This window comes from Citrus sinensis, chromosome 7 (genome assembly GCF_022201045.2).
Source record: "Citrus sinensis cultivar Valencia sweet orange chromosome 7, DVS_A1.0, whole genome shotgun sequence".
NCBI classification, from domain to species: domain Eukaryota; kingdom Viridiplantae; phylum Streptophyta; class Magnoliopsida; order Sapindales; family Rutaceae; genus Citrus; species Citrus sinensis.
In genome coordinates, this window is record NC_068562.1 from 11,048,912 (window position 1) to 11,076,099 (window position 27,188).

Consider the following 27,188-nt stretch of genomic DNA (forward strand, 5'->3'; position numbering starts at 1 on the left):
CAAGCCTCAGATCGATGATTCTTGATAAAGCATGAATGATTATTGTAATTTTCTCTAACAGAATTTGAATCATTCTTCCACATATCCATTGCCAACAAAGATTTTTAAGCTTGCATGAGCTAAGGGGCTGTTCTTGATCTTTATGCCTCTGATACTTTGATGATTCAAACTCACTCAGCTCAGTGTTTCATCATCTTTACCATATGTGAATCATCTCAATAGATTATATATGTTACAAGCAAATGTTATGAGCATAAAGATTTGGGAGATGAAATTTGATCATTCAGGATAAAATACAAAGAAGCTGATAATACAATAGAATAGGATTGAAGGGGGGGGGGGGGGGACACAGAACAAATAATCAATCTCTCGATCCAAGTTGATCCGTGTTAATCATCATGCATGCACCCAACAGTGGCTAAAAGCATTTTTAGCTGCTTCATCCTCCCATTTCAAATTCGCCCACCAGGAATGCTGCTTTGCCCTGATAACAATTTTACGATCCTTTGCACTGCTGGAATCAAGTGGAAGTTTCTGAAGAATTGGGCATCCATTTACTCTGATTTCCATCAGCTGTGGGAAGGGCAAGGGGCTCCAGTAGATGCTCTTCAAATTCATTAGATTTTCTAGTACAAGATACTCAAGTTTTGCAAACGGGTTTAGATTCTGTACTTGGCTTATTTTTCCAGGACTGATTATTTCTTCCATATTAGCGCAAGTATGTACCTCTATTTTCCTTAAATTTGGAGCAAGAGCAAGCCATGTCAAATCCCTCAGTTTTGAGCAATAATATATGCGAACTGTGTGAAGGCTATGGAAAGCATGAGTTCCCACTCTCACACATCCAAACTTCAGGTCATCCAAAAATGGAAATTGCATGTGCAGTGTATGAAGATTCTTCAACTCTCCTAAGGATAAAACATCAAGCCAATTGGAATGCTCCCAAACATTAAGGTAAAGAGACCCAGTACAACTTTTTAACTTATGGAAGCTCAAAAATCTTTCAAGAGCACGGATGCTGTGCAAGGACATGCTCAACTCATTCAAATGATCCAGCTGCACTAATTCGTCTATCAAAACTTCTCTAACAACATTAGCCATAGACGAAGATTTACAATTAAACATTCTCAGCACAAGTAACATTGAAAAACTAGATATCAGGGGTGATGGAATTGGATGGAGAAATGTTGTATGATCCAAGTTCAAATACTTGAGATTTACCAGCGCCTTTAACTCTCTTGGCAACTCATTGATGCCTGTGTATGAAAGATCAAGATGTTCTAATGAGACTAATTCTGAAATCCCTGCCGGTAATTCCGTTAAATCGCGATTTTCGGACAGGTCTAAAACATTAAGAGAAGGCATAAATTGAAAGAAGCGAGTAGTAATCATGGCTAAGCGGTTACCCTTAAGGAACAAAGTTTGGAGATCAGGACAAATTGGAGTGAATGGTAGATTCCTAATTTGATTTTGCATCAATGAAATCTTCCTCACCCCTTTCCATCTTTCAATCCCCTGCAGTACCTGCACTTCTGTTAATCCAGCACCTGCTTCAACCAAATAATTCTCTTTCTCCTTTTCAATTTCAGTTGCAATCCACAAAGCCATGTCACGGATAACATCATGCATTTTCACCCAGTCATTGCCCGCTTCCTCCAATAAACATGAATGAAGCACAACGCCAATAATATAGTATCCTTCATTTATTGCTCTAGATCTATCATTGTTATCCAAAATTTTCTCGCTAATCCAATAATCTATTAAGCTCATTTTATGAATCTTATAGTCTTCAGGAAATAAACAACAGTACAAGAAACAAGATCTTATTTTTTCCCCAGGCAAACTGTCATAGCTGAACTTTAAACGAGGATATACTTCATCCATACCTGGAAATTCAGAGGCTGATCTCCTCAAAACTTGAATCGCATATTTCCAATCCTCAGGTTGCTTCTTGCATGCCATGGCTCGACCAATGGTAATGAGGGCTAATGGCAGGCCACCACACTCTTTCGTCACGGTTTCAGCCAGCTCCGGAATATCTGGATGACTTTCAAGAGTCTGTCTTTCAACATGCTCCTGAAACAAAATCCAGGCTTTCTCATGTGCCAAACACTCCACTTTGAAATACTCATGAGCCTTCATCGCCCCGCAAACCTCAACAAAACGAGTTGTAAAGGCCACCTTGGATGCAGTCGTTGGGCTTGGAAGAGGAACTCCCAATTGAGTCAAGTCAACTCGCTTCCACATATCATCCAACAAGAGCACAAATTTTTTCTTGCTCAAAACCCTGAAGATGTCCACCGCTTTATCTTCGAGACTCTTACTTCTCCATGAATTGTCGCACAAGCCTATCTTTTTCCAGATATCATCTTGAATCCTTTCAATTTTCAGATCTTTAGACACCACTACCCATATCACAACATCAAAATCATCTTTCCGCGAATCAAGAAACTTGTTGTTGATTTGTGTTAACAGGGTAGTTTTTCCAACTCCCCCCATACCATATAGACCAATAATCCCCACATTCTCCTCTCCAAGGCAGCTCCAAACTTTATCAAGTGTTGATTCCAGGCCTACAGTTGGCTCAATAGGCCTTTCCTCCACTGCAGCCTCCGGTTGCCTGTCAGCCACCACATGGAAAGCTCCTTCATCAATTAAAGTGGACACCTCTCGCAGCTTTTTAGCTACTTTTTTTCCGAATTTGTAGCTTGACTTGCAGTTCTTGGAACAGAAGCCTCCAAGGCATAATCTCTCAACTTCTTGAGATTTAACTTCTTGTAGTTGATCAACTTCAATCGCCAGACCTTGCACCCTGGTAAGCCACAACTGCACGCGGTTCAGCCGTGTCATTTGTTGTCGTTCTGCAATGGTAACCCTCCTCATTACATCATTTCTTGCCTCGATCAAATCATCCATCTTGGTCCGCAAGGCCACAAGATTATCCTCAATATTACATACATATGTTGTTCTTCCGACGCAGCAATCCAGGCAACGAGTGAAAAGGGCATCACATGATAATTGAACTGTCAATATGTTACCCATATTTGCGTAAGATTCGGTGTAGAGAAGGAGAAATAGATGATGAATATATAAAATGGACCAAAAATAAAATAATAAAAGAAAAAGAGTATAGTTTAAAGAGCTAGCAAGAGGTTTATTGACAGAAACAGATAGGGATGGCAAATATCCCATTATGGATGGATAATATCCTCCAAACACAAATTCATAATGAATATATTTATATTTATATTTAATATTTAATATTAGACATAGATATAGATTTTATCCATATAATTATAGAGATCCATAGATATTCATGAATATTTTATTTTTAAAGTATATCCATATAATTATAGATTTTATCCATATAATTATAGATATCCATAGATCTTTGACAGCCTTCACACTGTTTACATAGAGTCTTGCTTTGAAGTGAAGGAGTGGACATGGCTTATTCTTGCTTCAAACCTCAAGAATCTTCAAACATCATATTGCTATCCAGTGAATGAAATTTTATGTTTTGAAATTTTTGGTAAAGCTGGAAGAAAAGTTGGAAGAAAACCATCTGTGCAACTCGAAATTTTAAGATTACAACATCTACCAGATCTGAAGAGCATGTGTAGGAATGCCTTTCCCTTTCCCGTCTGAAGGAAATTTTTGTAGTGGGATGTCCAAATATAAAGAAACTTTCACTTGATTCCAACCGCGGAAAGCAACATCACATTATTATTATGGGAGAAGAAAACTGGTGGAGAGAGCTGCAATGGGACGATCAAGCCATCACAATGCTTTTCGTCATTGTTTCAAAGCCATTGCAGCAGAAGTTGAACATCATTCTGATGAAGATAGAGAGAATCATGATTGTGAGGCATAACTTGTATATTTGAATATGGCATTGTGGAGATTTAAGTGAAGCAGAGTGGAATGTAGATTGACTTGTTTTATTTCTTTTGTCTTGACCGGCCTTGTCACCTGTATTCTCATATGTTTTCTTGTTTAATGCATTCCTATTTCCATATTGTTTCCACTTAATAAAGTTGAAGAATTATTGGATATTTTTGCTTCCAGGTTGCTTGCTAATTGCTTTATGAACTTTCTCATGGTTTGCCTTGCAGATCCTGCATTTACTTGACAAATTTCACTTAGTATTTAAACTTCGAGTATAAGCCATTTCTTCAATTTATTTGTTTAGATCTAAATTGATTCTTGATTATTAACCTCCTGTCTTTTGTAACTGTTACCATTTAGGATCTGTTGAGTTCTAGCTACAGCTAAATTTTCCATTCAAAGCAATTTCATTTGGATAGTTGATATTCTACTACGAAAAGTGAACACTGAGAAAGAATTTAGAATTCTTTCGGAAAACTGTACTCCAATAAAACCGGCCGAGGTACGCGTACCTTGGCCATGGTTGTACTTTTGAGTTATGATCAATCGCCTATTTACAGAAGAATACAATTCCACTGGAATTGATGTTGAAATTTTCTAGGTTACATCGTCGAAATTGTTCAATATTTGTTCATATCATGAAGCATTTAGGGGATGATGTATTGATGTGTTCTAAGTGGTATTGCTGACAATTTGAAAATGATTTCTAGTGGGTACTCTTCCATGTATTATTTCCTGAGATTAGGATCCTCTCTTTGTTTTTTCTCTCCCAGTCTCTCATTGTCAAATCAGCGGTCAAAATTGAGTTTTAAATTTTAATGTTAACAATTAAGTCAGTTTTCTTGACTTTGTAGTTAAAAGGCTGGTTTAATTGTAAATAAAATGAAAGAAACTGATTTAATTGTCATCATATAACATTTAACACACAATAAGTATGATGTAAAATGCTCGTGTTGCACTGTCATCTTTTTCTGTTGCTGTTTACTAGTTTCCTTTCCTGTTAACTTTTGAAAACATTTTCTGCATCTTGCAAGAGTGTTTCCAGGATGCTGATGATTTCAGATCAGCAAATCACCCGGAAGTGTATTTTGGTTGCACGACTTCTGGGAGGTGGGTCTGCTGGCACAATTTGTTTGCTTTAGGCTAAAGAACCATAAATTAAGAATAATGCTTCCTCTAGTCATTGTTTCAATTTTGCAACTCTGCAAAATCAACAAGTATCTGGGAACACGCTACAGGTTGTAAACAAAGGGATATAAACCAACATGGACGCTAACTTGGGAGAAAATCTCATTCAACTGTAGCATACGCAAATAACATATCATTTATTTCCTATAATCAAAGATCATTTTTCTCTTCAGAAGAATCAGGTTCTAGTAGAGATTCTTCCCCATCATGTATTTATTGTCTATCTAGCTCATCTTATCAAAGATGAAAAAATAATTAACTACATTGTATAATTCAAACCATTATTGCCAACCGAAGTTCTCTCACAGACACACACAAACTAAAGAAACAGCTGAGAGATTAATTGACAACATCAAGGATCAGCTTTCGAGACTTAAGGACTGACCATTTTAAGCGTCGGTAATAACCAGCTTGAAGAAGCGCGAGTGACAACACAAATATCCATTTAAATCCCATCTGCAGATATTTAAACCAATATGAAGTTAGACAGAGGTAAATGTCTTGCGTTAACTCTATCTCCCATCTCCAATAATTGTGATTGCGAATTTATCATGAAGAAGGATTAAAGTAGTATGTAATCACTATTGTTACTAAGGTATCTCACATTCAAATGTTGGGACTGAAAAATAGTTTTGGGAGTGCAGCATTAAGAACACTTGAACAGATTATACTTAAAAAAAAAATGGTAACCAACTATAAATATTAACACAAGAAATAAGTCATCAGATAATGGACCAGCTGAACCAGATGATGGAAAAATTTAAAAGATCATTATCCAAAATACTAATTCTTTACCTTTTGCACAGGAACGATCCCTAAAGCAAATACTCGGAATGCTCCACGACTAAGTATACCCATTCAGACTCGCTTTTGTTCAATTATAAATAAATAACCACTTTAATGGAGATTTATAGCGTATAACATTCCCAACATACTATTGAGTGTTAGATTATGGAATGCATACAATCAAAAGAAGAAAGCTCCTCTATCCCTCTGAGGCATTATTGAATGTGTTCACATTTCTTTTAAATTATTAGCAAATAAAAAAAAAAGAAGCAATTACCAGTTTTCTCTCTTCCATTTCTGGCTCGGCAGCCCATGACAAAAATGTTACAACATCCTTCCCCATCTGTGCCAACATAGGGAAACAAATATGAGAATCCATACTTTCATTAGTAAGATCTGCAATATCAAATGCAGTTGAAAGGTTAGGAGATTACCTGAGCCTCTGTTGCCGGGGTACCATCTTCATATTCAACAGCACCATCATTTAGCATTTGTGGCATAGCTATAGCGCCACCAGGAAAGTAAGGATTATAGTGCAACCCTTCTCGAATCTACAGCAGTACCAAATAAAAAAGTTCAAAATTCAAAACGCAACCAGATTGTGACACCTTGAAGAAGTGTTCAGCAATTTCCATAACAGGTAAATTTTAAACTAATTTTGATATCATCAATAAAGATTTCAGATGATATTTTCTATGTTTGAAAGAAAAATGCCTGTAATGGGAAGCAGAATATACCGAGACACCAGCTGGAGGATCCCGATAACCAGTTAAAAGAGCAAATACATAGTTCTGACCATTATGACGGGCCTGAAAGACACCCTGTTAGGCCGTGCAAGAGATTATGGTTGCTCCATTCCTAAGCAAATGTCCAGAACACTGTAAATACCTTTGTGATAAGACTGAGATCAGGAGGATAAGCCCCTCCATTAGCAAACCTGGCTGCTTGTTCATTCGCATATGGCTGAGGAAAACGATCACTTAGCTTGCCAGGTCGGGTAAACATCTCGCCCTCATCATTGGGCCCATCAACCACCTCAATCTCTGCTGCCATAGCTTTTGTCTCTTCTTCAGTATATGCCACGCCCACAAGATCACGAAAAGAAATCAGTGACATTGAGTGACATGATGCACAAACTTGCTGGTACACCTGGTGACCCCTTCGAATCCTGCTCATGTGTCATTGAATATATATAACAAATATCCTAATAAAGAAAATAAAAAAATTCAGGATGTACTTAATCAGGAGACAACAATCAACTGATAGGGAGTGAACATCCACTTAAGGCCAGAAGCCACATGAAGACATTGATGAACCACTATAAAGTTTTCCCTTGCCTTCTGGGGCTGACAAAGGCATACAGCATTTCCTTGCAGTGTTTAAACTTTAAAGGTGAATGAGATAGCAAAACCTCTGACTTTAATTCTACTGACCGATGCAAGGGAAGGAACCCTTTTCCACAAACGATTATAACAGATCAGCAGAGTCAAACGATAAACTTACGAAGCATGATCATATGAACTGAGGATGCCTTTGTGAGGCCATGGATAGTTGGGGCAATGCAAGCCCTCTTCCGCCTCATCTGAATAAGCTACAGTCGCACAACTCAAAGCCCCTGAAGCACCAGCCCCAAGAAGAGCAAGCATCCCTATGGACTTTGTGCCACTAGATCCAAATTCATCATGATTATTATTTGTAAAAAGGTGGGTCAACGCTGGCATTTTCTGCAAATGGTATTGTAGATCTGTTAAAAATAAGTTTGCATTGTTTATACAAAGATCTAATAGTCACTGCCCTCAAGTCAATGTCAAGTGATACTCAAACTTGACCAAGTCTTCTGGAAGCCTTTTAAATTGAATTTGCAACAAATTAAATGAAAGTTAATACAATTATGCTTAAAACGCACATCCAAATTTTGTACAATATCATGGCTAATTCAAATCAATGATTAATGTAGTTCATTTCCATGATGCCAATAGCTGCTAAGTGCATTTTTTTTTAAGTTTTTTTTTTCCCATTCCTAAAAATTCCATAGATGCAAATCAAACCCCTCTACAACCGTGGTATCAGTAGCTTTTGAACCGTTGACATACTGTACCACCCCCGTGATGTTTTTAACTGGTTGAAACAGCCATAACCCACCCACACTTAGCATCTGCCATATCACTAATGTCTATAAACTCAAGTTTTCCCTTTGAACCTAGTTAGCATAAAAAGAAATGCTTTTTATTGCTTTCAGGCAACAAATTATGAGCATTAAATTCCACATTATGCAAATTGTAAAACTTAACTTTCGGAATTGGTTTAAATTTTTCGTGCAGCCATCTAAATTGTTTCCTTTTAAGTATCCAACTCAGAAGCACACATAAAAGTAATCTTATGACATACCAAAACAGGAAAATGATATAGATAGAAAACGCTGAAAAAAAATGAAGAAATGAAAAAACAGTACCTTAGCGTCGTCTCTATTTTGACGTGAGAGATTGGAAATGAACCGATTGAACCTTCCATACCCTGGTAATATTATTTATTATCACTATTAATATAACTCAATTTACGCAAAGAAACTGAATAAGCAAAATTCTAAAAAATATATATATATATAAATAATAAAAGAAAAAAGCAAGTGGAACAAACCTTCAGGTCCAATCTTGATCTTCCTGACTATACCTGTGATTAAATATGAAAATTTCAGTTCAAATTGGGAAAAAATACAAACGCTAAAGTTAGAGAGAGAAAGAGACAGGTAGAGAGAGAGTACTCATGATGTTTTTATTTCCGCGAAAATGGCAGCACAGAATGAAAGAGTAATGCGGGCGAGGAGTGTAGAAACGCAGAAAGGGAGAAGGGTAGTGACACGTGTATTGGTGGAGTGGCACGGTGGCCTCGTGCCCCTGTTATACTTTTCTACCTAAAATGTTTTTATTAATAATTTAATGTTTTGATTAATGTTATTTTAGTCACGTAACATGATTATTACCTCGATTTTCAGGTAATAACATTATATGTTGAGCCCATGAAATATTCTGCTGAATAATAGAAATTAATTAGGTGTTAAATGAATACTGTGATTGGTAAATTTTATTTTTTAAGTGTTCTTTATTTTTATAATAATTATAATTTTTCTATGATGCTGCATCCTTTTTTATAATGTTGATAATGGAATTGCTTTAGATTCTTAGACTTAAATATTATTTTAATTAAATAGATAAATAATTATTCAGTTAATAATAAGTTATTTTTAAAATTAAGTTGATGAATTCAAATTAAATAAAAATATTTATGAATTCAAAGGGATCTATTCTAACACTCTTTTTTCTTCTTTTAATTTATAAATAATCTTTTCAACCAATTTGTTAACTAGTACAATATTTCTAAATAATTTACATTTTTTATTTATATAAATATTTTGCACCATTGATCAAAATATAAAGGCGTACATTTATTACATACCCTAAAACAAATAATAGCATCATAGAGATACCCAATCAATCAACTTTAAAAGAAAAAAAAAATGTCATGTAGCATGAACTTTTCAATTAAAAATGTTAGAGAAAATTTATTTGTCAAAATAAAGGTGCAGGTACTCGTTAAATAAGCGTTGATGTAATTTGTCTCTGTTTATTTTTTTAATTAATAAAATGTTTTGTAGTGCTAAAGAGGTTTAGAGTTAGAATTATGCTCATAAATTATTAAATTATAAATTTAACATTTTTACTCGTAACAAAGTATGGTACGAGCACGTCATATAAAAGTAAAACCAACCAAGTGTTACTATGTTATTTATCTTTATTATTAATATTATTATTTTAAGATTTGATGGTAACAATGATGGTAGTTATTAGTTAATTCCCATTATTATTTTAAGGGAAATTTGTAACCTATCCCCAAATAAATTGACATTTTGCATCGCATCTCCAATAAATTTGATTTGTTGCACTGCGCACCCAAAAAAATTGACATTTTTGCACCACGCCCCCAATTCCGTTATTTTCTCAGTTAAGTTTAACGGTGGAAGGGTAAAATTGGAAGTTTATTCCTTAAATTAATTTTAATGGGAATTCTCTTTATTGTAATTAAAATAAAAATCTTTAAAAAATTAAAGGAAAAATAATAGTGGTGACAATGTACATGTAACAAGAAATTTTTTTTATTACAATTAAAATAAAAATCTTTAAAAAATTAAAGGAAAATAATAGTGGTGATAAATGTACATGTAACAAGAATTTTTTTTATTAAAATTGAAATAAAAATCTTTAAAAAATTAAAGAAAAAATAATAGTGGTGACAATGTACGTGTAACAAGAAATTTTTTTTATTGCAATTGAAATAAAGATTTTTAAAAAAATTAAAGGAAAATAATAGTGGTGACAAATGTACATGTAACAAGAATTTTTTTTATTAAAATTGAAAAAAAATCTTTAAAAAATTAAAGAAAAAATAATAGTGGTGACAATGAACATGTAAGAAGAATTTTTTTTTTTATTGCAATTGAAACAAAAAACCTTAAAAAATTAAATGAGCTAAAAATTTTATTTTTTTACATAGAGGGGCATTTTTGTCATTCAATTAAAAGTTAAACGGAGCCGTTAAATTTAACTGAGAAAATAACGGAATTGGGGACGCGGTGTAAAAATATTAATTTTTTTAAGTATACAGTATAATAAATTAAATTTATTGGGGACGCGGTGTAAAATGTCAATTTATTTGGGGGTAGGTTATAAATTTTCCTTATTTTAAAAAAAAGGCTGCCAACGTCTTGCAATTTGAAAGCCGCAACGTGGCGCCACTTTTAACCGCATCAAGAGTACGCTAATCTACACCTATATGCGCACAACTTTTTCTGTCCCTACCTTTGCATCCCGTCGCGCCACGTCACCTCAATACCCTCCTTGTCCCACACTCGCCGCGCAAATTAGCGTCACCTCTCGCAATATCCCTCAGCTTAACGCGCCAAATCAGACCACCATTTCGAATAACGCACACATTCTCTCTCTCATGAGAATTTCACACTGCCTTCCCAAAACTCCGTTTTCAAGTCCGATTATGTCATCCGGGTCGGCTTCTCTGATGTGGTTCCGAAAGGGGCTCCGAATCCACGACAACCCGGCGCTAGAGTACGCTTCGAAGGGAGCGAAATTTGTTTATCCTGTGTTCGTCATTGATCCGCATTACATGGAACCGGACCCGACGGCGTTCTCTCCTGGGTCGTCCCGGGCTGGTATGAACCGCATACGGTTCCTGCTTGAGAGTCTGGTGGATCTTGATTTGTCTCTCAAGAAACTGGGGTCGAGGTTGCTGGTTTTCAAGGGCGAACCGAGTGAAATTTTGATTCGGTGCTTACAAGAAGTCAGTTTCTCTTACCGTTACTTTATAACTGTATTTTAAATGTTTCTAGTTTTAGTACGATTAATAAAGTCGTGTTTTTATTCCCAAAATAATAATAATAATAATAATAAAATTGTGTTTGGTGCTAGTGGTCTTGAAAGTGTCTCTTTTTTTAATTAAAAGCACTTTCTGTTAAAAGCTCTAAAGTGCGTTTAGTTTAAGCATGCTTCAAGTCTTTTCTTTTTGTTTGTAAATCACTTAAACTGTTTCTGACTACAAATACAGAGTTTGTGATGTTGCAAATGACATGCTACAAAATTACAATAATAATCATAAATGGCATTCATTCGCAGGTTTAATCACAACTTGTGAGCATATTATTAACCATATTTCTTGGAAAATTATTTTATCAAACTATACAATCTCAATTTTCATTTTTGTTTTCTTTTGGGTGCTTGCAGTGGGATGTCAATAAGCTTTGTTTTGAGTACGATACAGATCCATATTATCAGGCTTTAGATATGAAGGTTAAGGTGAGAGCTTGTATTTTCCTACTTTAGAAACATCCTCAAATGGCAAAACGACAATTTGTATATTCTTTTACAGTTTGTATACATTTCAAGAAAAGTTAGTTTGTGCCAAGGTGATGTGGCTATGTTGCTGCTACAGGATTATTTGAGTATTTTGTTTGTTTCGGCAGGATTATGCTTCTACAGCCGGGATTGAGGTTTTTTCACCTGTCAGTCATACACTGTTTAATCCTGCAGATATCATACAGAAGGTATGCGAGTAACTCATTAACAATTGGGTCAGACCCCAAAAGTCTGCATACACTAGATTTTTTATAGATTCAATTCTTTTCATTGGTTTGTGTTTACTCTACTGATCATTGGCTATGTTGTCTAATTGCAATGACTAATGACCAAAAAGAATGGAGGAAAGCCACCGCTGACTTATCAATCATTTTTGAAGCTTGCCGGACAACCCTTATGGGCGTCTTCTCCACTTCCAGTCTCACTCTCATCTCTACCTCCAGTTGGAGATGTTGGATATTTTGAGATTTCAGAAGTTCCGACTGTTGAAGAACTTGGCTATAAAGGCTATGGACAGGTTTGAAGCTGCAAATAATTTTTTAAAAGTATCTTCTTATAAATCTTTATAGAAGTGTAATATTTCTGCAGGAAGAGTTGAGTCCATTTAGAGGTGGTGAATCAGAAGCCTTGAAGAAATTGAGGGAATCAATCAGTGACAAGGTATGATCTTAAGTCTCTGCGATTGTAAATTTTGATTGCTAAATCATTAAGTTATACACTAACATGAGTGTTATAGGACTTGATAAAAGTGTTTGGAAGGAAGTTCCTGGTCTCAATTTTAATTGATTGACTTAACTAATACAAATTTTAAGCACCATTAGCTTTGGCTTACTGGTGAGAATAGGCATTATATTAACTTACGTATTGGGAATGAGGTCCGTTTCGTGGAAATTCCTACACTTATTTCATAAATACTGAAAGTTTTGTTTCTTAGATTTCGCTTATGTGCTGGTGGTGCTGCTACTTGTATATTTCATTTACATTTTTTCTTTCTGTTCCACAGGAGTGGGTTGCAAACTTTGAGAAACCTAAGGGTGACCCATCTGCATATCTGAAGCCAGCAACAACTGTGTTATCACCTTACTTGAAAGTGAGTTGTATTTGGAATTGTTTGCATTGGAGATTGTGAGGATGTATTCTGTTACTACTGTCCTTATCAATTTAGACTAAGCTGACCACTGCACCTCTTTTGTTCTTTATTGCTAGTTCTTTTTCTGCAGTTTTACTCATCTCTTTGGCAGTTTGGCTGTCTTTCTTCCAGGTATTTTTACCAATGCCTAACAGATGTTTATCAGAATGTTAAAAAACATACATCACCTCCAGTTTCCCTTGTTGGGCAGGTCAGTGTGCCTATGTATGTTGTTCGATAATGCTGGTTATAGTCTTCCAGATGCGGCTGAAATTTGGTTCAATATCTGCAGTTGCTATGGCGAGATTTTTTTTACACTGTAGCTTTTGGCACACCTAATTTTGATCGGATGAAGGGTAATAGAATTTGCAAGCAGGTAAGTCCAACTGATAGCATCAATTGATATCTATCTTCATTGTAGATTCTTTTAGAAGTTGGTTTTGCCATCTCAAATATACTATCAGAATACGAACAATCAAATATATATGGATAGGGATAGAGAACAAGTCTTATTGAAAATATTGCTGGTTGTTTAACTGATAATTATTTGTATTAAGTGGAATAATTTATTTAGTATCGTTTTAATGTTATTACTGATTATCAGTTATATTGTCCTTCCAAATATACTAATTTGTATTTATTAACTAAAGATTCTTAGCTCTTTGTTGGGGTTTCTAGGGAAAAAGTTGTACTTTCACAATAAGTGATGATATTGTAGAATTTCCTACTTTATTTCCTTGACCGCGACTGAATCTCCCTCGGAAACATCCTTTACAATCAGAATAAGTGGCTGCTGTTGTCTTTTTCATAGCTCCAGTTTTATCATTGATCACTAATATGAGGTGCTCTATCAACTCAAATTCGCCAAGCCATTGAGTCTTTCCTTCAAGTCATCTTTGTTGCCAATCAAGTTGGAAAACTATCATTCATCCGCTTTAAAAATTCACTTTCTATGATTAGTTCCTGTAGAAATTATTTCCGTATGATGTGACTACTATTATTTATATGAAACTAAGAGTGGTCTAACATGGGTTTTTATATTCAATTTTATTTTCTTGTTACATAATTTTCAGATTCCTCATATGATATGTTGTTAAGCTTGATGACATACTAACTGGTGATGTAGATTCCTTGGAGTAATGATGATGAACTGCTGGCTGCATGGAGGGAAGCTAGGACTGGGTATCCTTGGATTGATGCTATTATGGTCCAGGTAAGGTCTGTGAGTCCTTCAACACCCCCCCCCCCCCCCCCGGGGTGCTGCTCCAATCTAGGTGAGCACTTCCTTTTATAGGCTGAGTATTTTGAAGTTTGTATATCTGCTCTGTTGTAGCTTCGCAAGTGGGGTTGGATGCACCATCTAGCACGGCATTGTGTTGCATGTTTTCTAACTCGTGGAGATATGGTATGACTTTAGTGTCTTACTGCATTGTGAATCCTTCTGTATTTCTTGTTTCCTTGACAAGAATTGTTCCTGCTGCTAGTTTGTTCATTGGGAAAAAGGACGTGATGTCTTTGAAAGACTTCTGATTGATTCAGATTGGGCAATTAATAATGGAAATTGGTTATGGCTATCATGTTCATCATTCTTTTATCAGGTATGAACCATCTAATAAATATTATGCACAAGTTACCTCTTTAATGTTGCTTACTAGTGAATAGCGACTTGTTCTCAATCTTTTGCTGATTCTGTAGTCTACATCTGCATCAGTGATAAGAAGATAGTCTGAATGTAGAAAGTCATTGTAACTGCTTAATTTTGATTACCAATTTATGAACATTCAATACCATATGATCCCTTCCTTTTATCACATTTTCCTTGGAAGTGCAGGAATGGTTTATTTTTTTTGGTAGAGTCATGTGCTTGTTAAGATCTGGCCTTCTGTGTGCTTAGATTTTCCCTTTACAAATTCTGTTTTATGATGCCAATGAATAACCTTTAACTGAAGTTCTTCATATTTTGACAAATTTTCCGCCTACCAGTATAACCGCATCTACTCCCCTGTATCATTTGGAAAGAAATATGACCCCAATGGTAATTATATTAGGCATTTTTTGCCTGTATTGAAAGGTATGTTGAAGCTTCACCCACTTTACGTTTTTTTTTGGCTTGGTGTAATCTGCTGTTTGATATATGACCAAGTTACAATGATCAGACATGCCAAAGGAATACATTTATGAACCATGGACTGCTCCGCTAACCATTCAAACTAGAGCAAAGTGCATCATTGGAAGAGATTATCCAGCACCAGGTCAGTAGTCTCACTGGGTGTAGTTATTTTGCTCTCTCTGTCTGTCTAATGGAGTTAATCCGCAATTGGTCAAATGGGACCTCGTGGGAATTTTATATTGGCAGTGGTAATGCTTAAAGACCATCCTCAACCATTATTGAGTTTTTATTATGTTTCCCAAAAAATGTGCTAGAAATGAAATTCTGTTGTTATTGTGGCTTATGCTGCTCATCCGCAATTGGTCAAATGGGACCTGGTGGGAATTTTATATTGGCAGTTGTAATGCTTAAAGACCTTCCTCAACCATTATTGACTTTTTATTTTGTTCCCCAAAAATATATGGGGGAAATGAAATTCTGTTGTTATTGTGGCTTATGCTGCTGACAACTGGTAGGAAACAACATGCATGTTTCCTATAGTGCATGAACTGATGCAAACTTATCGCATACGCAAATTATACTGATACATATGTTAGTGGATATCTATTGCACCCATAAACATGAAAAGCCGCCAAGTAGGAACCTTTTCATATTTGGAGCTACCCATTAGGCAAACTTGCAGCATCTGTACTAAATGTATTCTTTCTTATACTTGCTTTTATCTATAGAGCATTTCTTTTTAGTTGATTACAAATTGACCTACATCAGCTTCTTTGTTCCCCTCTTTCGTAATTTGTTTCAGTGGTTTCTCATGATTCTGCAAGCAAAGAGTGCAAGAGGAAGTTGGGTGAAGCCTATGCGTTGAACCAAAAACTGAATGGCCAGGTGAGTGAAGACGATTTGAAAAACTTAAGGAGAAAATTTGAGGGAGAGGAAAACCAGGAATCTGGTAGAAGGCAAAAGCAAAAAAGGCTGACAGACTGGCTTAAAGATCATTGATCTTTATCATGATGCCTGATGTTAAAATGAGATCAGTTTCTTGCCCTCTACACTTGCCCAAATTGATTTATTTCTCGCTAGATGAGAAGCATAAAATTCGGGTAATTTGTATTGGATGAGATGTTTTCTAACTTGTGCATAATCACCGCTTCCCGTTCGATGTAACAGTTTTCTTTAGGGCTGTATGTGGTCATTGTTCTTTGGTATGCTTTTGGTATTGGGTGTTTTTGGTTCTCTATTAGCACAACAATTTGTTATTTCTATTCTCTAGATTCAATCAAGACAGCCACAGGATTGGGCAATTTTTGGCCATTTTTATCCGTGATCTTTCATGTCGTATGAATTGGTTCTTACAGTCTTCTGGTTTCTATCATCCGAGTTCTTTGGTTACAGTCTAATCAAGAAATGATGAGTGTGAAACTAATGTTCACATATATAGATTCTAAGTTTTTCAAGGGAGTGATTAATAAAATAAAGTCAAACTTTCTTATTGTTTCTTTAACTTGTGGCGACTGGCGACCAATATGATTTTAAAGTGCAAAAGCTAGTGGTGGTGATTTCTTCACTTCACCGATTCATCTTTTAAGCTGGGGGTTTGAATCTTTGGAAATGTGTTACTAGAATATAATTTCTCTAGCTGGGAGAGTAATCGCTCCATTTTTTAAGTAAATTTCTAAATAAAGCTTCATATGAATTATATCAAGACAAATCACTATAAATATTAATAGACTCATTATATATAATCATAAAAAAGAATAAAGGTTTTTGGACGTACAACTATATTTGCTCCTGAGGTATGTTTATTCATGGTATGGCATTTAACTTTTATAGCAACTTGCCAAAAATGCATTTGGACTGATACTATTAAATGCGAATGAATGAATGTATTTGGATATACAAAAGTGGCCGGTGAGTAGGAAAATAATTTTAGCCACAAGCCCGCACACACGCTTATTCACACGTGTGAAGTCAATCCTCACACAATCAGCAAACAGCACATCATCAGCGCAGCCTTCGCTCTCTTCGTATTTTCTCGTTCCCCTTTTCCAACTCGGACTGATTAAAAAGGTGAAGTAATAGAGAGGGAGAGTCTGCGTGAGAGTAGTAAACGCTAACGGCGTCGTTTTCTTCTCTTCTGGCAAAAAGGGGCGACCTGAGAATCAGAACACAACACTATACAAACAACCAAAACCCTAAGCTAGCTTCCCAAACGACGATGTGGAGAAGAATCTGCTCTTCACAGCTCAAAGCCCAAGCCCTTGCTTTAGCTCAATCTTCATGCCGATCGGCGCCAGTCAACCCCTCAATCGCCAGTCGATCTCTCATTTCTCGTCCTCTTTTCGCGTCTCGCCACTTCAGCGCTGATTCAGGTCCCCACTCTCTTTCTCTGTCACATCAAACCCTATTTTTTTTTTTTTTTACCCTTAGATCTTCACCTTTGTAATCATTCATGTGATGTATTTTGTAGTGTTTTTAGTTGATATTTAAATACATGGTTTTTTTTAATATTGATTTAGGCGTTGTTGCGGATAATGCTGTACCAAATTGAACTGGATTGTTTATTACATCTGTAAATTTTGATAGAACAAGAGAAGTGTTGAAATGTCTGAAAATAGGAATGTATATGGGGGAAGAAAAGACAATAGTTATAGGGATGCAAAACTAGTGTACTAACTGATGTGTCAATTCTTTATTGATTTGATGATTTCCATATATGACCACTGTGTTAATCACATTAAATTTTTTATTTGTATCCAACCAGTAGTGTATTGACACAAGAGTTTGTGTCTCTATCTCTACTTAAGAAATGAAGGTGTATGGTTGATGTGGGTAAGTTTGTTTTGTTTGTAGCAGGCACTTCTGTGAAGAAAAGAGTCGAGGATGTTAATCCTGTTGCAACTGGACACGAGCGGGAGGAGCTTGAAGCTGAACTTGAGGTGATTTTTCTTTTTATAATTCTTTTTTGGGTCAGAAAATTTTGTTTTCAAAAATTTGGTTTGGTTGCACAGAAAATGAGTATATTGGGGAGGAAGTGTTAAATTTATGTTGCTTGTACTTAATATTTTTGTTTGTACTAAATAAAATGTTATAGAGGTAGTGGAGGCTTCTGTTGTATTTGGCAGCAACTAATGATTTCTACTGAATTTTAATCATGTTCTCTTTCTTCTTTTTTTTCCTTTTTAAGCCTTTTTACATTGTGATGTCTGGCAAGCATCTTGTATTTTGGGTTAGATGCTTTTGGCAGTTAAGAGATTCTTCTGAATTGTTCAGTTGTTGCTTTTGTGCAGGGAAAGAACATTCTTGAAATAGATTACCCCACCGGGCCTTTTGGCACAAAAGTAAGTGTGTTTTGCTGAGTACATTGTATAAGATGATGTTCATCTTTTTAATTTTTACCATTTTAAAACCATTAGTATGCAAATAACTAAAGTCTGGACATCAAAATATAAATTTGATATCATTTTGAATATTTGTTATGGTTTGGCCATGCAAACCTTATTTTTCAAAGGTCAAGAGAAAACATTTAAAGCTGGTGGATTAGGTTGCTAGCACAGTGGTAAGATGAGAAGCTAAATGAGATTTGAAATTAAAATATTAAACTACTGAACCTGCCATCTTTCACACTCGCCAGCCATACCTTGGCAGCTTAGTAGGGTTGTAAGGTTTTAGTGACAACGAATTTTTTGAGTTATGTCTTCTGATTTATATATCTTTACTTGGAAAAAGTTCATAAAGCTTCTTGTGCTAAATATTTATATCAACTACAATATTCTGAGGTATAAATCTTTGCATGGAACAAATACTTCTGTGTGCTTGGTGTTGTCCACTATTTGGGTCAAACTATCATGTGTTTTAAGCTAAATAGTTTCTCAAATGAATTAAACCTTCATGTTTAAGTTTTGTTACTACTTTAATTAATATTCAAATCTGTATTCGTTTTCCAATGTGTCGTTTGTTGACAGGCAAATTTTTTCCCTTTGTCGTATGGCTTTGTGATAGTTTTTCTATTACAGAGGATATATCTTATTTGCTGGTGGCATTATCTGTTATCTGTAGCAATGTTTTGGAAGATAGATCCATATCTTGGTATCCAATACAAATTAAATGAATCTGGTGAATGGATGACTTAACAGGCCTTTACAATTTAATAAATTTAGTACTTGAATTCATTCTTGATCTGTTGCACATTAACTCTCTACTGTGTTATTATTTTCTGGTTGAAGTGATGTCAGTCTTTGATTAACACCTAGTCTTACAGTTGGTCATCTTTATGTTCATTTTTCTTGATTTCCTTGTAGGACGCACCTGCTGTTGTTAAGTCATACTATGACAAGAGAATAGTTGGATGCCCTGGTGGTGAAGGCGGTGGGTTTTCTTATCTTTTTCTTTCTTTCTGTTTGGGTTACAGAAAATTAAAAGTATTTCATGTACACCATGTATATATCATAATTTCCTTTCTTTTTTAATTCACAGAGGATGAGCATGATGTTGTCTGGTTTTGGCTGGAGAAAGGCAAGCCACATGAATGCCCAGTGTGCTCTCAATACTTTGTGGTAAGTGGAGGTTCAAACTTGATTTGCTGTTGTTAACTAAATAGGGCACTCAGCAAACTATATTCAAACATGGAAAGACACACAACCTATTGTAGATTATGTGGCCTGCTTGTGCATAGGCCCCAAAACTTCATGATTGGCCTACCATTCTGTGTCATATTTATCTTCTTCAAGCATATTTTAATGGTAAAGTAATCAATCAACTCAAATTAAATTTGCTTGTATCAACCTTCTAACAGTAAAATTAATAAAATACTTGGTGTTGCCTCATAACCAAATAACACATGTATGGTTGATTGGATTGAAATGAAGTAAAGTATGATATTTCAGATCTGTTTTAAGTCAGTAGTGGGGAGTATGGTTCTCTAGATAATTACGTAGGTGTCCTTCAATATGACGTTATACTCCAGTAAGATCCTTTTTTGAGGGTTCGGATATGATTTGTTGAGACTGGATGGGATTGAGTTTAGGGGTGGGCAAATTCGTGTTTGCATCAACCCGATTGGGTTTAAGGTTGATCGGATTGGGGAAAAAAAAAATAATCCGAACCAATCCGAATTGTTTGGATCGGATCTGGTTACGATTATATGCTGATCGGGTTGGTTCAGGTTAAAATCGTATTCAGGTCAACTAGGATGATTCGGTTAATGTTTGGATTAGGGTGATTTTGAGCTTTTTTTGTGTTTATTTTGAGTTTTTGCAAGTTATTTTAGTTATTAGAAGATTACTTTAATGTAATTATCTCATTGTTTAACCCAAAAAAAAACTTCGACTATAAAATCAAATAAATTAAAATAAACTATTATTATCGGGTCAGGTCATATCAGATTATTTGACCACTCCTAAACGAGTTTAGTACCCTTTTGTAACATGAGTCACTACCTTTTTCTATTATGACGGTGTACAAACGAAGATGTCTTTTGCTTTATAATATCGTAATAGAAAATTTATCCAATTGTTTGCAACATCATATAAATGTTTACTAATTTACAAATGGTGTGACAGCTGGAAGTGGTCGGCCCAGGAGGACCTCCAGATGGACATGGTGATGATGATCATCACTAATAGCAACTGTTAATTTCCTTGATGGAATAAAATTTGAGAAGAAGATGAGACAATTTCCATTATACTCTACTGCAGCTTCAGAAGTTCAAAAGCTTTTTCTTGTTTGCTTTGATTTGGTCCCTAGTTCTTATGGCTGTTGCTTTCCCAATGTTGGGACGGTATCTTTTTTGTGGTAAATTAGACACGGGTCGATCATCAGATGGAACTATGGATCTTTTTAGGTTTGCTTTAATGCATTGCCAAATAATTGATGGCTAAGCTTCAATTCTTTCATGAAACTTCTTCTTGCCAGTTTGAAGGAATCTTAGAACCTTTATTTTGGGTATGATCACATTTGATTCTTGAATTCTATTTTTCCACAAGCCAGTTTTGAAGGAATCTTAGAACCTTTATTTTGGGTCACATTTCATTCTTGAATTCCATTTTTCCACAAGCCATGTGTAATGTTTTTCTTTTGCATCATAAGTACATCATCAAGAACGGCCATAATAAAATCACTTTGGTGAGATTCCAGGATTTATCTCACTTTTGCTCTATGGAGATATCAGTTTCTGTTGATTATTTTTGGCCAAATAAAAGATGATGTTATATTGTCATGCTTCATTTCAAAATTCCATTTCTATTTCTTTACCGTGAGTGTAAGAATTCCATATTTTTATTTGATTGTCTTCACCGCAGATTTAGGGATGGCAGAAATCTGCTCGGAGACGGGGTCCTTGGGATTTTTCTTATTTGGGGAGGGTATGTGACGATTTTATATCTAATTTCTTATTCGGGAAAAGTATGAAGGGGGTTTTTTACCCAACTACTTACTCAAGGAAGGGAAGGGAATCTCCATTTCCTCTCCATTTTTTTATTTTCTTATTTTAATTTTTAATTTTTATTTCATTTTATTTTTTAGAATTATTAGTGAATAAATAATAAATTTTAACTTATAAAATATTAAATATTGGTGTAAATAAAAAAAATCAAAATATTAAATCAAACTCTAAATCACTCTCTTAGAGTTTTTACTCATCTTTTTCAAATTATTTGTGCAATAGCAAGCACTTAATTTGTCTTCATCTTATCATACCCCAATAGCACGTCATATTATCAGTGGCCGAGTAGTCTAGTTCATCGCAACATCAACTAGCAGTCACGCATGCGGTTTTGTTGTTCCATAGTCGATAATTAGCAGGTATCATTACTCATGGTAACAATCACGTCAATATTATATTAAAATTACATTATTTGAATTTTATTTTGAAAATTATTATTTGAATATTATATATATTAAAAGTTTGAAAGAATAGCATGAAACAAGGTCTATTCATGATCATTCTCATTTTATTTTTTATATTTGTAGGTTAATATGATTAAATTAAATTCGAAAGCTAAAAAGATATTAGTTATTCAAGGATCGAAGACCTTCGAGATCTCTTATTATTATTTGGGGAGGGGACCGAGATCTCCTCAAATAATTCTGACTGGTATGAGGAGAGAATAGGGACATATGTAAAACATCGGAGATAGGTATGGATATGTTGGTCCCCTCTCTTCCCCATTGCCATCCCTAAGTAGAACTTGAAGCACCAGGACAAAGCTAACCTCTCGGGATCATATCAATTCATTTTCATTCAATGGTATTTGCTGTTTCCATTATTAAGCTTTGGTCATTTATATGGCTTTTAAGCACCTTCAAGAGTTTCCATAAGCATTTCTGTCTCACTTATTTGAATGATTACTTGCTACGAAGGCTGTGAAATCAAAGAAACAGGAGTAGGATATATTCCTTGCAAGGTGTGCTCATATATTTAATGATTTTTGCTTTCAAGTAAGATCAGAAACCAAGCAACCCAACTCTGTCAATTTCTTGGGGGGAAAATCTGATGAGAATCAAAAGAGAACTGATTCAAAGATTCTACCTTTCGCAATCTTACCAATAACGAGAAAGGAACAACACAGCTTCCACTCTAACCCCAGGAAATAAAACTGGGAGAGGCAAAATTACATGGAGAAATATCGTGCCACTTCGACATTTCGCCACCATTATTATTCTTTCTTGATGAGCCATCTTTTTCTTGCAAATTCACGAGAAAGGGTGATCAAATTTTCACAGAATTTAGAAGACTTTCCAATTGCTTCTTTGGAATCAAACAATTATTAGCAGCCTAATTGTGACAGAAACAGAACCATGTCAGGGAGTTCTCGAGGTTTAAAATCAATGTTATATTCTCTTTATATTATGCATATTTTCCAAGAAAAGGAGAAGGATAAGATATTATTTTGATTCCATTCAGGATCAGTAGACAGTAGATATGGAATAAGAGACAGATTAAAAGAGACAACTAGAGACAAATAATTCAAATTTTAACGGAAGAATGATATATTCCACCATTAAGCCAAGAAATCAATACTAGCCACTGGAAACAATTCACAACAAAAAGGTGGAAATTATTTTCAATTGCCAAGAATTCGCTATTTTTTTTTTAATTTACATTAGAGATCCAAAGTCATGCCCTTGCGTCGATGGTTGCACTTTTTTAAAATGCATATGTCTGTACTTGGGCACTAACAATTAAGTAATTTTACGACTATTTGGGTTTTTCTGGTTCAAATATAGCTATCATTGCCAACTTTTTTATGTAAAACAAGACAGAGAAAAGGAAAGGGAGATCACCATATCTACTTGCAAGCTTTGTTATCATTACTCTTGTCTTTGGTTAATGAATTTTATCTTTATTCCAAAATAAAAAAAAAAATTACTTTCATTAGGAATGTTGATTATGTGACCACTGAATATGGAGTATCACATTCACATCAACTATCATATCAATTGACATGAAAAGTTTGGTAATTAATTATCATGATATGGTTAGAACTTAGAACTTTTTCATTCATATACTAACCTACCCATCAAATCCCTAAACCTAATTATATTTGTTTTTACTCCTTTAATCCATGTTCACTACTTAATTTATACAGAATGACATGAAATGAAAGACGTAAAAGGAACCCTAGGTAGCTCTCTATAGTTGATCTTGTTGCACCTACTTTGCTGTGGTTCACAAATGTCTAGTCACTAGGTATGTATGTAGGACTGATACTGGGGACTCCACTCTGGCTTCTTACCTTAAGTCAATATTATGCTTGCCCCTTTATTCACAATGATGTTTATTTTATTTTTGCTATTATGATCCTTTGATTTTGATGTTTCTTGCAGGGTAAACGTGGACCTTTTTCATGCACCAGCCAGCTTTGCAAATATGCATGCATGGTTGGGAAGCACTGCTATTTAACTATAGTGATTCGAAAGTTACAATTTCTTTACATTAAGTAATAAAAGTTGTTTTAGTGAGAAGAGAAAAGGTCTTAGAGAAGGTACAATAGTAAAAGATGAATATGAGACCATCTTTTAAGTCCGATTCATATGATTACACCAAATATAAAATCATGGATACGCTTGTAGTTTGCTCCTATAAGCTTTAGGAATTTTTTTTTTTTTTCATTTTGTTATACATAGATTGTTACTGATATTACATTAGACATTACAATTAATATTTATAATTATACTATACAACTGGAACCATCACCATATATTAACACACTGAAGCACTTGCCCAGATACTTTAAACCTTCTATAATATTCGAGGGGTGCCTACTTCACTTATATTTTGTAAGAAAGAAACTGTCTCCACTCAATTAGTTGATAATTAAAGGAATATTGAAACTAACCTCCATAAAAATACATTAACACATTGAAGCACATGTCCAGATACTTTAAACATTGTTTAATATTCGAGAGGTGCCTACTCCACTTACATTTTATAAGGAATAAACTGTCTCCACTCAATTAGTTGATAATTGAGGGAATATTGTAACTAACCTCTATTAAATTTTTATGGAGGCTCAAACCCTTACACTCACTATTGTAAGTGCAATACGTCTCTCTCGATGGACCAAAAACTCATTAGTCTTTACGATTTGACTCTTCATGCGCACCTTTACTGTAAGTTCTGGGCATTGGCAGAGCCAAAATTTTGAAGGCCAAAATATATAAAACGAAAAAAAAAAGTATATGAAGGGGTAAAATGTTAAAATGTTAAAGCAATTAGGGCTAGTTCATAAAATAAAATTTCAAAAATAGTAGGATGTGGATATTTCCCCCCACAATTTTTGTAAATTCACCCCACTTCTATAAAATAATTACGATGAGTTCACAATATTCTTAAAAAATATAAATTAATAAATATTTGTACAGTTAATTAATTAAATCCTTCTATTAATTTTTTTCTTAGGTTCTTTGACCATCTTTGATAATAATAATTTTTCACTAATTTATTATTATGATATAAAAAGAAAAAATTACCCTCATAAAACATGAGTTATTGTATCTAATAATTTTGGTATTTAATTGTGTGACTTATAATCTAATATTTTTAAATGAAACTTAATTATTATTTCACTTACGTGTAAATGACATAAATTTGACAATGTAATAATTTATATGAGAATTGTATCATAAAGACACTATGTTAATTTAATTAAAAAATAATAATCATACTAATAAAGTAGTATTAGAAATAATGAGTTTGGTACAAATTAGAAAAATATTGAAGTTAAAGTAAATTCTCGATAATTTAACTTTATAAGGGTGAAATAGTCAATTTAAACTTATGTCAAAACAATCTTTGTAATCAAATTTACTAAAAAAACTAAGTCACAAAAAAGTGAATTAAGATATATTTAATTAATTAATTTTTCAAATTTTTCTTGATTTGAAAATTTTGAAAATAATGTACAACTTTTATAATTATTTTTTTGAAAATAGGTTGGCTTTACAAAAAAATGTGGTGTGGAGATATCATCACTCAAAATAGTAAGTTATAAATATCTAAAGCAAATTTGGGTTTATGCATGATCTAAAATGAATTTATATAGGTCAAAATGTGCAAAAATACATTCTGTCTAACAATAGGATTAGTTCAATAAATTCCCAGAAGTAAATAAACTAAATGATAGATATTTAAAAAAAATTCTAAAATTTTTATTATAATGGTTTGTCTTCAATTTTAATTGGATAATTTTCAAACAATTTTTTTTTTCACCTGGCCACCTGAATTCAAATACTAGGGCATATATATTCTAATGGTTTCAAGTATAAAATTGTAAGTTCTTTAATAAGACAAAAGGAGAAATCAAAATTCTATACAAGTTGTTAACTTGATCATCTATAAAAGCATATGAAGCCACATTGAAGTATTTTAATCTGCAATAACAGATGAGTGCCAAACAGCATATTGCTGTCTAATCACATAAAACCTGTTTTATAATCTACAGATTAAAGATTGATTCTTGTCTTAATAAGTATGGTTTGTGCGCAGCGGAGGAGTAGACAACAAAAAGGGGGCTCTAAAAGTTTCCCACAAAGGTTGGTATAATAATGAGCTCGTTGACCTGGAAATGAAATCTAATGCTGCCATTTATTGTTTTAACCAATCTTCACCAGCCATGTGGGCAGATTTTTCATAGTCAACGAGTTAAATATAGAGTTTAGCATCTTGTTTAGTATTAGATTATGAGATAAACCTGAAAAGGTTATTGGCAATTAGACACAGAAGGCCAAAGCTTTTGTAAATTGGACAGTGCGTCTGTCTAAAAGGAATGTTGAGGTAAAGGTTAAATTATTTTCACAGAACAAGATAAAATTGCATTCTACTAAAACACACGAGAGGCTCGAATCCTTTTCTCAGAATTGATTTACCATCCAACTATTAAATTTGAATGTTATATGCATAAGAGTCCAAAAATTTTCTTGCTAAAAATTCCTGGTGCACCAACGCATTAAGGCTGAATCTTATAGGTGAAATCATACGTAGTGGTGCATTATGGCCTAGAGCCATTGGCATTATCTAAATTTATCTTCTTGTTTTTGGGGACTGGGATTTGTGCCACTACCACTTTCTACTGGGTACTTTGTACTATAAACATAGTGAAAGTTGAATTTGATTCTGGTGCTTGCAATTGGGGTTTGGAGTTGAAATTGGGTGTGGAAAATAAATTTTAATTCAAGCATAATATATTACAAAATTCTTTATTATGCAAAAGGATTCCCCATTTAGCAATAGTTATGTAAGTTCAGGAAATATTCATGAATTATTAACAGTCGAGTGGTAAATCACCGGTGAGAGATTTGATATCCATGTTCATTGATAGAAGTTTATTTATTTATTTATATTTTAGATATTTTAAAAATAGATTCAACTTGTTATAACTTAAATTGAATTTCTGACTCAATAAATTCAAGAAATTTTTTATTCTTTTTTATAAAATTTTAAAAATATTCTAATTTAAGATCTCAGATTTGTTGAAGTCCGAAAAAACTTTTAAATCATATAATTTAATAATGTAATAACTGTTAAAACTATTAAACTATGTAGTTTAATAATTTTTTTTAAAAAAATTTAATGAAGTTTTAAGATGTTATACCAGACCAACAATAGTTAGTGTATGTGTGTGAATTGCACCACCAAAACATTTCAAATCTTTTTGAGGAGGATGGATGT

The 27,188-nt window shown here is 34.2% G+C and overlaps 4 protein-coding genes across 9 annotated transcripts; 2 read left to right on the forward strand and 2 right to left on the reverse strand.

Moving 5' to 3' along the window:
- Window positions 1–260: 260 nt before the first annotated feature.
- LOC102617608 (probable disease resistance protein At5g63020) lies at window positions 261–3,182 on the reverse strand. The gene is made up of 2 exons (XM_025093032.2): window positions 1,407–3,182; window positions 261–1,256 (listed from the first exon to the last, which is right to left on the reverse strand). The coding sequence occupies exons 1-2, from the start codon at window positions 3,040–3,042 to the stop codon at window positions 397–399; spliced, it is 2,496 nt and encodes an 831-aa protein (XP_024948800.2). The 5' UTR covers window positions 3,043–3,182; the 3' UTR covers window positions 261–396.
- A 2,012-nt stretch (window positions 3,183–5,194) lies between these two features.
- On the reverse strand, window positions 5,195–8,741 carry LOC102617317 (cytochrome c1-2, heme protein, mitochondrial-like). The gene is made up of 9 exons (XM_006465326.4): window positions 8,624–8,741; window positions 8,500–8,532; window positions 8,315–8,376; window positions 7,366–7,586; window positions 6,751–7,030; window positions 6,600–6,671; window positions 6,297–6,413; window positions 6,140–6,205; window positions 5,195–5,532 (listed from the first exon to the last, which is right to left on the reverse strand). Exons 1-9 carry the CDS (start codon window positions 8,625–8,627, stop codon window positions 5,416–5,418), a joined length of 972 nt encoding a protein of 323 aa, XP_006465389.3. The 5' UTR covers window positions 8,628–8,741; the 3' UTR covers window positions 5,195–5,415.
- Window positions 8,742–10,797: 2,056 nt separating this feature from the next.
- LOC102617013 ((6-4)DNA photolyase) lies at window positions 10,798–16,339 on the forward strand. 5 transcript variants are annotated; one of them, XM_025097126.2, is made up of 14 exons: window positions 10,798–11,211; window positions 11,652–11,723; window positions 11,891–11,971; window positions 12,163–12,300; window positions 12,372–12,443; window positions 12,787–12,873; window positions 13,004–13,123; window positions 13,205–13,288; window positions 14,039–14,125; window positions 14,246–14,317; window positions 14,397–14,510; window positions 14,896–14,983; window positions 15,069–15,164; window positions 15,825–16,339. In XM_025097126.2, the coding sequence occupies exons 1-14, from the start codon at window positions 10,861–10,863 to the stop codon at window positions 16,019–16,021; spliced, it is 1,659 nt and encodes a 552-aa protein (XP_024952894.2). In that variant the 5' UTR covers window positions 10,798–10,860; the 3' UTR covers window positions 16,022–16,339. The 5 variants fall into 5 exon arrangements, with proteins under 5 accessions (XP_024952894.2, XP_024952899.2, XP_024952892.2 ...); XM_025097124.2 differs by having other exon boundaries at window positions 10,799–11,211; window positions 12,121–12,300; XM_006465325.4 differs by having other exon boundaries at window positions 10,799–11,211; window positions 12,121–12,300; window positions 13,025–13,123.
- Window positions 16,340–17,066: 727 nt separating this feature from the next.
- Window positions 17,067–20,971, forward strand: LOC102616523 (cytochrome c oxidase subunit 5b-1, mitochondrial). Of its 2 annotated transcripts, none has more exons than XM_006465323.4 (6): window positions 17,067–17,391; window positions 17,873–17,958; window positions 18,310–18,360; window positions 19,321–19,387; window positions 19,496–19,575; window positions 20,581–20,971. In XM_006465323.4, exons 1-6 carry the CDS (start codon window positions 17,238–17,240, stop codon window positions 20,638–20,640), a joined length of 498 nt encoding a protein of 165 aa, XP_006465386.2. In that variant the 5' UTR covers window positions 17,067–17,237; the 3' UTR covers window positions 20,641–20,971. The 2 variants fall into 2 exon arrangements, with proteins under 2 accessions (XP_006465386.2, XP_006465387.2); XM_006465324.4 differs by having other exon boundaries at window positions 17,076–17,391; window positions 17,876–17,958.
- Window positions 20,972–27,188: the final 6,217 nt, after the last annotated feature.

Bases quoted from the DNA above. Each gene is read 5' to 3' on its own strand.
- LOC102617608 (XM_025093032.2), bottom strand. From the start codon at position 3,042: ATGGGTAACATATTGACAGTTCAATTATCATGTGATGCCCTTTTCACT. The intron at 1,257-1,406 runs GTAACCGCTTAG...TTTCATACACAG, and splicing joins CCAAACTTTGTTCCTTAAGG to GCATCAATGAGTTGCCAAGA.
- LOC102617317 (XM_006465326.4), bottom strand. The intron at 7,587-8,314 runs GTACTGTTTTTT...TACCATTTGCAG, and splicing joins AAAATAGAGACGACGCTAAG to AAAATGCCAGCGTTGACCCA. The intron at 6,414-6,599 runs GTATATTCTGCT...GTACTGCTGTAG, and splicing joins ATCCTCCAGCTGGTGTCTCG to ATTCGAGAAGGGTTGCACTA.
- LOC102617013 (XM_025097124.2), top strand. From the start codon at position 10,861: ATGAGAATTTCACACTGCCTTCCCAAAACTCCGTTTTCAAGTCCGATT. The intron at 12,874-13,003 runs GTGAGTTGTATT...CTTTTTCTGCAG, and splicing joins TGTTATCACCTTACTTGAAA to TTTTACTCATCTCTTTGGCA. The intron at 13,124-13,204 runs GTCAGTGTGCCT...CAATATCTGCAG, and splicing joins CAGTTTCCCTTGTTGGGCAG to TTGCTATGGCGAGATTTTTT.
- LOC102616523 (XM_006465323.4), top strand. From the start codon at position 17,238: ATGTGGAGAAGAATCTGCTCTTCACAGCTCAAAGCCCAAGCCCTTGCT. The intron at 17,392-17,872 runs GTCCCCACTCTC...TTTTGTTTGTAG, and splicing joins CCACTTCAGCGCTGATTCAG to CAGGCACTTCTGTGAAGAAA. The intron at 19,388-19,495 runs GTGGGTTTTCTT...TTTAATTCACAG, and splicing joins ATGCCCTGGTGGTGAAGGCG to AGGATGAGCATGATGTTGTC.